This window comes from Egretta garzetta, unplaced genomic scaffold (genome assembly GCF_000687185.1).
Source record: "Egretta garzetta isolate BGI_Z169 unplaced genomic scaffold, ASM68718v1 scaffold272, whole genome shotgun sequence".
NCBI lineage: Eukaryota > Metazoa > Chordata > Aves > Pelecaniformes > Ardeidae > Egretta > Egretta garzetta.
The window spans coordinates 881,287-892,481 of NW_009258966.1; the positions used below are offsets into that span (position 1 = coordinate 881,287).

Below are 11,195 nucleotides of genomic sequence, written 5' to 3' on the forward strand. Positions count from 1 at the left end.
GCTGGAGCAGTCTGCTCCTGAGGGACTGCACCCCATGGAAATTATGGACCCATGCTGGAGCAGTTTGTGAAGAACTGTAGCCCGTGGGAAGGACTCACGTTGGAGAAGTTCCTGGAGGACTGACTCCCGTGAGAGGGACCCCACGCTGGAGCAGGGGAAGAGTCCTCTCCCTAGGAAGAAGAAGCGGCAGAGACGACATGTGATGAACTGACCCCAACCCCCATTCCCGTCCCCCTGTGCCGCTGGGGGGAGTAGGTAGAGAAGCTGGGAGTGAAGTTGAGCCCAGAAAGAAGGGAGGGGTGGGGGGAAGGTTTTAAAGATCTAGCGGTTTTTCTCCTCTCCTTCTCTGATTTTGATTGATAATAAATTAATTATTTTCAAGTTGAGTCTGTTTTGCCCGTGATGGTAACTGATAAAATGGTCTCTCCCTGTCCTTATCTTGACCCACAAGCCTTTTGATTTACTTTTCTCTCCTCTGTCCGGTTAGAGGAGAGTGATAGAGCGGCTTTGGTGGGCCCCTGGCATCCAGCCAGGGTCAAACCACCACAGCCCACTAATGGAGAAGCAAGACAGATAGACGGAGAACAGCCAGTCAACTAAGTAACAACATAAAGACATTTTTCTTTAGTAGCTTATACCCCTCTTCAGCTCTTGCTTTGCTCATCAGGAATGAGTTCCCCAGCCAAGGTTCTCCCAGCTCCAAACAGTAGCAAAGTCCAGTTTTCATTGATAAAGTTTTGTAAAGGGCCTCCTTCTCCGCTGCCGTATTTTGTAGCACGAGCTTCTCGGTTCCAGTTTTGGGGTAGACTGTAGATTGCAGTGTCCCAGGATACTGGAACTGTAAGCTTAAATGTATTGTCTTACTTAACCAAAGTCAAATGCCTGTGCTTATGGTAGGCAGTAGACCTTATCACAGTGAAGATAGTAAAGCAAACTTAATGAGATCTTTGTCTGATCACAGCCCTTTCTCCCAGGAAAGTGCTGAGCTTTCCTTTCCACTTTTCCCCAATAGTTTCTCTTATGATGGCACCACAAATGTACTTTGGGGAGTGTCCATACCATTGAAATCAAGTTAAGCAGCCTATAGCTGAGATAGCTTTTCAGTTGGGCAGAGACTCACTTTAGTTCCAAGGATGAGATCATTTTTCTGTTGCTGAATTATCAAGATCCTTGAGATACGGAACCAGCTTTCTTGAAAGTAACAGGTGATCTCATGTTATGTCCCAGAACCAATGCACCTATTGCCCTCCCCCCCGCCCCCAGCTCAAAGCACTGCCTCAGTCTGGTTTATTTCTGCAATCTCTTAGCAGGCCTAGCAGATGATACACAGCTGTAGGTCTTGACTCTCCACAAAATAAAACCAACAAACAAAGCAAAAAACCACAGTATCTCAAGTCCAGTCAGTGAAGTAAACTGAAAGCATCAGCCAAGTGCTTCTGGAATGGAGAAAGGCTGTCCTTCCATGCCACAGGAACCCTTAATTAACAGTAGTCTATCAACAGCCAGGGGACTTTCACCTCAGGACCCAAGCCAAACCCAGCTACTGAAATAGATTACTCAAATGCAAGGAGACTAAATTCTGCTCAAGAAAACCAAGTATTTTTTCAACACTGTTCCATAATGGAGTAGAATTGGTGCCTTGCCATTCCCATGCAAGGAAAGAAAGGTTGGTGGTATATGGGCCTTATGTGGGCTGATTTATTCCATCTGCACCATCATACTCTCTGTATTAAAAAAAACAAACCCTACAAATTAAATGTAACAATATTTTTCACCCACTATTAGCTGTGGCCTGGCCAGAGCAATCAACACTAAATGAATTCTGAATTCATAATGTCCCACAAAGGGTGTTGCAAATGAAGAGCTCCAAATTGACATGTTTAAAGGCCAGTGGGGCTGATACTCTGAAAAGCTGCCATCAGGAACTGGAAAACAATGGGGTGAAAAGCTAACAATTTTCTTGTGGAACAAGCTGCATGTATCAAAACCTTCAGAATTATATCCACCAAGAAGTTTGTTTATAGCACACAAAATACCCATCTGTAGAAAAAAAGCACGGTATCTAGGAAGATAGTTCAGGTCATATTTATGTGCATTAATAAAAGCACATTTAAACCCCAAATATTTAATACAAACTGAAGTAGGAATTAATTTGTCATTAAGCCAATGGGAGGCATGATTTTAAAATCCAGTGTTAAGATTCTTAGAGTAGAAAGCGGAAGGTCTTACGTGTGATGGTAGAAGTAATTTATATCTAAATCACAGTAACTGTAAGAAGCTCCACCTTTGTCCTCCACCTACCACACCAAGACTTTCCCACAGGGGAGAAAATCGCAAAACAAATTGCAAACAGGTTTTGGTTGCTTCGGAAAATTGGGCAAGTAACGTACCTCCTTAATTCCATTATTCTTAATCGTTATAGTCTGCTGCTTTGCTTGATACTGTGTAATTATGGGACATCCCAAAGCTACGAGCTGCCTCTTTTCAATTTGCTCCCTAATAGAAAGAAATGTCGTAAGGGATGTTTCTCCGGAAACTGGTGGAGTGATGGCAAGTAGAAACTTACAGATTGTTAGAAGATATACTAAAGTATTGATTCAGGAATGTCCTATCCATAAATACCAGCTTTAAAATTGGAAACCAGAACTCTACTGCATACTAAGAAAAGAGAGGTCACTTCAGTAGTTTGTGGTCTAAATATTAAGAAGTCTTGTTTTGTGATAGAGACCAAGCAATACTGTAACACACAGAGCTCTTAGACGTAGCCTGCAAGGAGATACTACTCCTTTATTTTCATAGAGGGAATAAATCATATGGTAACCTAAAATATATAACACTATGGGTATGAATGTCAAAGTTTCAGTATAATTTCAGCTGCAGTATGCAAACTTCATCACCAAGAGATTAGTAATTTAGTATGGATTTGTTTTTTAGAACTTCTTCGTAAGAACAAATGCAAGTTATTTTTAACAAATTGGAAATAACAACTACATTACTTAGTCTTTCTGAGTAGTAGCCACAGTGTGGTGTTGGGTAGCATTTTTTTTTTTAAGATAGATAGGAAGCTTTCCTCTCCCAAAAGAAGTTTAGTTTATGTACAAATCATAAAAATACAGTATTATGGAACTTTTCTGGACAACAGTAATCTCATTTGACAGTTGTTTTATCCAGAGCACAGATGTTTGCCACTTAACCATGAATGTTGGCTGACCTGCCCAAATCTCAATGAAAAACAGTTGTAACAAGGTTTCTCTGCAAATAGTTATGCAAACGAAAATCTTCATTTCATGGTCATGCTTAAAGTATACTCTGTAATGCACTCAAAAGCACTTTTTTAAAGGCTCAGAAGTATGTGCACTGAAATCACACCTAAATACTGATGAGGGTATAGATTATACCTGAAATAGTATTAATAACTAAATCAAGATGTAGATGTTTTTTTTCAGATTACCAACTACACTGCTAAGGAAACAGGAAACTGGTGTTTAGCTCTGTTTTTTTCATTAAGTGGGTAACATATTGTATGGACTGTTCTCCTTAGATGCATACACAATGTTATATAATCTTGGGGCAAAAACGGTAGGGAGGGAATAGACCTGTCTGAAGAGGAGTTCTGCTGCTCGGAAGGGCAGGAAAAGCATGTAAGGCCAAAGGAAAGCTATGGTAGCAGGTCAGCAGATGGTGGAGGCTCATCAGAGAGAGATCATCTAAGCCAGTACAATGTGCAACTCATCTGTCCTCCTCATAACACTGTCACTGAAGCCAACTGGCATCAAAACCAGTTTGCTCCTTCCTTGGGAGTCTTTTTAGGGAGAGATGTGAGAAAGCAATTGGCCATCTCCTCATTCCTTTATTTTACAGGAATTTGCTTTACGGGTGGGGTTCAATCTTTTTTTAGAAGAGACATGATTTGGTATTTTCCTAAAGAATAAAAAAACCAAATCCACACCAGTTGCTGAAGACTTCCAGATTCATGTTAATCTCTGTACCTTCTAAATGGAGATAAGTCTCAAGATAGCTTAAGGACAAGAGTAAGGCTTGTAACTTACCCAGTCATGTCTTCTTGTTTGTCTATGCATACACACACATGCATACAAACATAATTAAGGGGTGCCCAAAAGTTCTAGTGAATCCCTTTTAAGGTGGCACACACAGAATGGCCGTGATAACATCCCTGTATCTTGTTTTCTTTGGATGGCTGAGATGACAGTTTGATGCATCTTGCAAAAGGTTTTCAAGGTCTGACTTACCACTTTTTCAACTCCTCTAGAAGGCTATAACATCAGTTTTAACTTCCACTACTTCACCAACATACATCTGGATGGCACTGGGCACTACATATTAGCTCATAGAATCATAGAATGTTTTGGATTGGAAGGGACCCCTAGAGGTCATCTAGTCCAACCCCACCCCCCCCACCCCCCCCCATTAACTAAGCATTAAGAGGACGTTACAAATAAGAAACACCTAAGATACTGAGATTTAAAAGCCTATTGTAAAATGAATCCATGATGACTGGATTTTAATATATTAATAGTTTTGCCCCATTAAAACAAAGCATTGCATCACTTCTATATCACTGAATAGTGGCATTATCCTACCTATAATTAAATGGTACTACTGTAACCTTTTTTCTCTCAAGTTTCTGCTGTAGGGTCAATGCTTTAATATGACAAGTGTATCACAAGGAAAAATGCTATCAATTTATTTCTGAATTTTGATACTAAAGACCCTATTTGTATATGCTTCAGGAAGAGTAATTGCAAAATTATACAGCTTGAGTGTTATGTCGTGTTATTTATAAAGGTAGGTCTTTGGAAAAGCAGTACAATTGTTTTCTTTCATCATTACAGAAGTCACTTCTTTATAACTGAAAATGAACGCCAGACAAGAGCTATTGTTACAGCATCTCAGAAGAATGTGACTAGATTGTGAGCTAAATATAACTCCTCCTAGCTGTCAAGTTTCTATGCTTATATCAGATCTCCATGAGCAATTATTGCTTTTTCTTAAAAGTATATGGCCAGATAATGCAACTGTATTACTGAAAATATACATAGTCTGACTACAGTATGGCTCATATACATGTAAATAGGTGTTCTTTAACGATGTACAAAGACCATTTTTTGCCCAAGAAAAAATTCAAATTTGAGCAGTCAAAATACTCTGGGTCACGGCTAAAGAAAATCTTCCATGGTTTGCACAGCACATGCGTATATTGTGCGTGTTTCTGAACAAGGTACTGTCCTGTCCTCCTTCCACTGACTTACCATTCATTATAAACAACACTATTTTGGAAAATCAGAACATGATTTAGAAATAGGATTTGTAAAGAAAACAGTTTCAACTTCAAGAAGTCAAGTTCCTTTCTATTCTTAACTCAGAAAGAAGAACTGGGAAAGAAAACAAATAGCTTTCTCCTTCTAGGTGGAAAAAGGAATAGGCAGAGCAAATACATCAGAAACTATACTCGTTACAATTTGTGGGATTTTCCTCATGATGTTGCATTCCTGTACACGACTTCTGATGGACAAAGGTACAATGTATTTACTGTTTAAGTAAAACATGGGATCTTAGATGATATTCCTTCAGATGTCAAGCTAATAAATCTATTTGTTGGCAAATTCTGGTGCGCTACATCAGTTCCTAGTTGTTCCAGCCTACTAGTACATGTGTCTCTGCTAGACACTAGTGGCTTGCATAAAATGAGTTCACACTTTGAACACACATTTCTCTGTCATATTTCAGAATATTCAGAGCCTAGTGACTAAAAAAACCATGAATAAAAGTCAATTTTCTCTCTTAAAAATCACAAGCAATGCTGAAGCCGTATGTCAGAAGCTGTGATGCTTTCTTTGCTGGCACAGGCCAAGTTTGCTCTGTGTAATTTAAAATCCAACAAGCGAAAAGAAAAGGCATGAAAAGTTCAGAGTGCAAATATTCTTTGGTTTACTTATGAAAACAAAAGGACACAGCAAACAGCAAAAACACTGGCAATTAAATAAACAGCAAATTCTTTATATGCATCCTAACAAAAAAGTCTTCAGGTGTTTGAAATGTATTAACTTTATGCTTTTACGTACATTACAGTGTCTAGAAAGTCACATTTTTTTTTTATCCCCAAAAGGCAAAGCAGGTAGAAGATGGGTGAGAAAAAGAAGGATGAAAGGGTAGGAGGAGAGCAAAGAAGAAAAAAAAATTATTCAAAATGCCATTTTTCCATTAGTTAAATTGTATGTAACTCAATGATAAAACTGATTTCTGTCTCTAGTTTTGTTGTACACAAAGAAATTGGCTTGGAATTTATTTTCAGATGATTTTCTGAATTTGCATCATCATACACATCAGCCTAGTGTATAAAGTATACTGACTCACACCCTTTACAAAAGAATTATGACCTATTAGGATTCTAAGTATCTCAAGGAATTCCTCAGCTAAGTCACTGTGTTTTACCTTGTCATAGGCAGAGTCAACATTATGTACCGCAAGTGTCTTCTAGGGAATACTTTTCCCCAGTTAGGCTATTTTACTGTAGCTTATTCCTCAAATAATCCCCATATAATCAAAGGAAGCAAGCATCTGTGCAGGTCTATAAGGATGTGTATTTGGTAGTCTTGCAGACAGGAAGTTTTCACCACTGAGCTGGAAATGAACAAGCCCATTAAGACTCCACCTGACAGCATCACTGTTATTATTTAAAACTGAATGCTTGGTAAGGGCAAAACTAGGAAGCTGTGATCTGTGCAGAGAGCATTAAAGACTATAAATGAATCAAATACATATTTTATGAGTAATTCAAAGAAATTATAGAGTGTACCATCACCATGATAGCCTGTTACTAACATTACTGGACTCTGATAGTTTAGAAATGATTCTGTAAATGTATGAAAGATTTGGATTGTCTGACAGCATTTTATTATGTTTTGTCTATCTATCTTGCAAGACTCTTACTCTACTTGGACTGTTCTGTTTTATTGTCTTTATCCAGCTGTTTCTGTAGGCAAAGCACAGGAAAAAAAGCCATGTACAGTCTTTCTTCCAGATGGACTGTGAATAGCAACAGGTAGCTCATAATAAGGAATCAATTTAATAAAGATATTTTGGAAATATTTTTCATAATGTAAAAAAACCCTTTTTGCATGCTCCCTTATTCCTTCATAAATCATCAGTGTTCCATCTACAAATAATGCATAGGCAGTCTACTTTAATACAATTACTTATATGTTCCCCTCATCTAGCATTTTGTTGACACCATCACAAAGTTTCTGCAAATGGAGTTTATAAGGTCCAAAGGGATTGTACAAGGCAGCCAAAAATTCACAATCAGAGAAGTGATCAAACACATTGTTGACACGTCCATGTGACTTTGCAGTTAGGTGACGCTGAATGATTTCATGAAGTAGCTCTCTACAATCGTTTAACAGTTTGGACAAAAAATTCCTGTCAAAGGTATAATCCACCTGATGGAAACTGACCACGGTCTTAGCCAGCTGATGAACTTTCTTCTTGAATTTCTCCATCAACGCTAGTTCATCCTGATTAAACTGGTTGTTCCTGTAGAGAATTGCCAATTTGAGGACTATTTTAATGAGGTTTTTGATTATTTTCTCTGCTTCCTTTTTGCTTTGTGTATATTCCTTTGTCACTCTGTAGAGCTCATCTAAAACATCACTGCTTGTATCGTCAATCAAAGTAGTTGCTATTGATTTGGACACCATTTTTCCAAGGATCTTCTTCTGGGCCTGAATGGCCAGACTTTTGGAGTTGAAGACATCTGTGGCCACTGGGAGGAAAAAAAAAAACAAAAAAAAAAGTATGCAGTCAGTAATTCGCAACAGACATACTATGGGCAGTAAGTTGAGGAATATTTCCATGTCTATCCATTCATGTTAGTCCTGCTAACTGCAACAAAAATAATGCAAGCTTATGTATGTAGTAGCCAAAACCCCCATCTTTTCAGTCCCTAAAACTCTGTTGTCTTTACAGAGGTTTATATTCTTTTAGACTGTTTTACTTTTGAGAAAACACAAAATGAGACAGAACTTCCTCAAAAATGTTTTAAAATATCTGTCTATAGATGGATTGATGGGATTTCAAACTGAGGCAATAAATCTGCCCTACTTGATCAGGTAAGTTGTACATCTGATCTGATTCTCATATTCATAATGAAATCTGAAACCATGACTATCTCGATGTGATGACAATTACCACTGCTGCTCAATTAGAGACAGCAATTCAGTGAACTGACTACTGTAAAACTTTTTCCTGCTTAACATTTTACATGATCCTACACATTGTACTTTTTTATATATATTATATATATATATATATACACACACACGTATAAAAATAAAATACAAACACAAAAATCCTTTGTCAGCCATCAATACTGAGATTCTCTGGGTGAAATGTGAAGATGCTAGTTTTCAGAAGGAAAGCAAATATAGATTAACACTTTTATGTCTTATAGTTAATGCAGAAATAGCCAAAAATGAACAGTCTAGGGATTGCCATGACCTTATAAAGAGATCCTTCTGTGACCAGTAAAGTAGATCCCAGAACAGACTTCCATCTCAAAACTCTGCTTGCTTGTACCAGTATACCCAATGACTGCATTGTAATTTCTTCAAACCTTAAATACCCCAAACATTCTTCCAGAGACTTGTTTTGCGGAACATTACCGCTCATGTTCTGTCGCCAGTGACAGTTATTCACAGCACATTCCCTTTGCAGCACCTTCTCCACTAAGTCACACGTGAAATCATATTTCCAGGTGGAACAGCCTGGGGGATGCCTGCCTTTACGCTGCAGCTTTCCTGGAGTCTCAGACAGGCTGAAGGAAAGCTTCATCTGTTTACATTTACTTCACATATGGAAGGTTTGCTTTGCAAACACAGGGCCTGGAAACTTTCTTTTTTTTTTTTTTTCTTTTTTTAATGAAAACTTAAACTCTGCAGATGCCAAAATGTAAGTCCCTGAATTTGGAAAAGGTTTGCTCTTAAATGTTTGCATTTGGGCAGCTGGGTGTGTTCAGACACAGGGTGCCTCTGGAGTTCCAGCAAATAGAAGGAACTTGTCCTTCAAGACACGTGAGACATAAATCTGTATTTTTTCTTCAACCGTACCTTTGAGAAACTTAGCAACAAGCTCCTTTTTTGTCATCTTGGAAACTTTCAAGCAGGTTTGTTTCTTAAGACTTTCAGTACATACCAGTATTTTGTTTTGAAGCATGAAGTGTTTGAGCGCATTTTTTAAAATCTTTACTACATGAAGACACTCAGAAACCAAAGAACCCCTTGTTAACCATCTTGGGCAAAGCACTCAAGATCACAAGACAAACACCTTTCTCAATCACAAAGATACAGGAAAATATTAAAGATGCTAAGCAGTCAATCTGAACTGGAAATATTTTATTCACTTTTTGTGTTTTTAAATACAAAACTGCAACTGTTACTATTCAAATAAAACGAATCGGAGTATTTCAAAGGGTGGCCAAATATTAGAACTCAGCAGCCAATGCTTGACAAAGATCTACAGATGAATGACATATCAATTGTTCTTCCGTAACTTTTATTTCTTAAAGCCTTCCAATTTGCTAATTGCTCATGATGTCTTCTTCCCAACACTCCACAAAGACATATAGATGTTCACCCTCATAGCCATTGCTGTTTCAAAATATATTCTATAAATTTGCGCTGAACACCTCCCCCACCCCCAAGACAATACAGATGTATTTTTGAATGTTGTTTCCCAGGCGGCTTATAAAGTATTCTTATAAAATGCTAACTATATCACACAGAGCGCCCCACTGCAATTGAACAGAAATCCATACAGCCTGCCTCCAGCAAGTCACACACTCAGGTACGGGTCTAACAATTTACATGTAACAGCTTACAAAGTATCAACTCTGAGAAACTGAAAACATGGCAGTTTTTTAAAAATTCTAGTTTTTCAACCAAAAAAACCTTACATTATGTAATTTAACACTCGACAAAGCGGAGCTCAATGTGTAATTACCATGGCTAAGCAAAAGAGTAATTGCTCACTTACAAGAGGTGTTACACTCTTGATGGCGTTTCTCTAAAAACCATCCACAAATTTTTGCACAACCCAGCACGGCCTATTCTCTATCTAGTTTGCAACACACCAGAAGCCAGCTTCATTTTCCCTGTGTTATTACATGGGTTCTAATTTACCTGCTAACGACGTAAATTTTGTACTTTAGTATTTCAGTCAGTCCAAAAAGGAACTTGCAAACTGTTTGCATTTTATAAGCAGAATTTCTCCTCTTTACTGATGGCAGAAAGACCTAAAATATATTTCACAATCAACTGCTTAAATAAAACCGAATTTAAGCAGTAAGATCATAGAGCTCCTTCCGACCAAAAACACATACGTCCTTAAAAAACAGTAAAATTATTACTTACTTGTTCATCAAACGGAATTGGAATTGTTAATGCTGACAGCAGAAGAGACAAAATACCTGAGGCGAAGACTGGGCTGAGGCTTATTTACTCTGCTAAATCCAGCGCACACTTTATCACGCGCTTTGAAACGCTGTCAGAAGCTCTCACAGAGTGAACGTGGGTTGCTCCCCCTCACCGTAACAGCAGCTCTTCTCAGCTACCTTTCTCTCCTGCCTGCAGTGCTTCATTTTGCTTTGGCACCTCAGAATGCAAAAATACATTGCAGAGGTTTCACTTCCTTGAAAAGAGAGCTGAAATGAAATCGCACTGCTGAGCAAGCACTGCAACACCAATAGCCGTTACCGCTAACTGACAACCGGGACAATTAGCAGAAAGGGAGGGAGCAGAAAGGTCCTGTGACTCAAATGGGCAGCGGATGTGTCAGGAAGAGGTTAAAACATTAACCTGCCACCTGCAAAGGCAGATACTCATGTGTATCAGTGATGCTTGATTCATGGGTCAAAGGGCGCCGCGGCCACTGGCCGCACACATCACCAGCCCCCCGTTCCCAACGTGAGGACAGCCGAGCATCCCCTTTCAAGCCTCTGACTACCATTTCAGACACGAGCACCTAAAAATGAGCCTGTAAAGCCGTCTTTAGACAGCTACGTAAAGCAGCCTCAGTTTCTTAGGCTTGATTGTATGTAGTCACCTTTTAGGAATGGTTATAGTACCTGGCCGGAACATACAAATCTCTGACCACCTATTGTACTGACAGGCCCCATCCTT

At 38.7% G+C, this 11,195-nt stretch overlaps 1 protein-coding gene across 2 annotated transcripts in view; it reads right to left on the reverse strand.

Annotated features, from left to right (window-relative positions):
• Positions 1–6,001: 6,001 nt before the first annotated feature.
• Positions 6,002–11,195, reverse strand: part of TNFAIP8 (TNF alpha induced protein 8) — a 21,956-nt gene continuing 16,762 nt past the window's right edge. The window contains exons 1-2 of one of the 2 annotated variants that reach the window (XM_035890222.1): positions 10,428–10,750; positions 6,002–7,783 (exon numbers count right to left, since the gene is read on the reverse strand). In XM_035890222.1, coding sequence (XP_035746115.1) covers positions 7,218–7,783; position 10,428 — 567 coding nt within the window. In that variant the 5' untranslated portion in view covers positions 10,429–10,750 and the 3' untranslated portion in view covers positions 6,002–7,217. Of the gene's footprint in view, positions 7,784–10,427; positions 10,751–11,195 lie in introns of those variants that run through there. The other variant, XM_009634617.2, reaches the window with a different exon arrangement.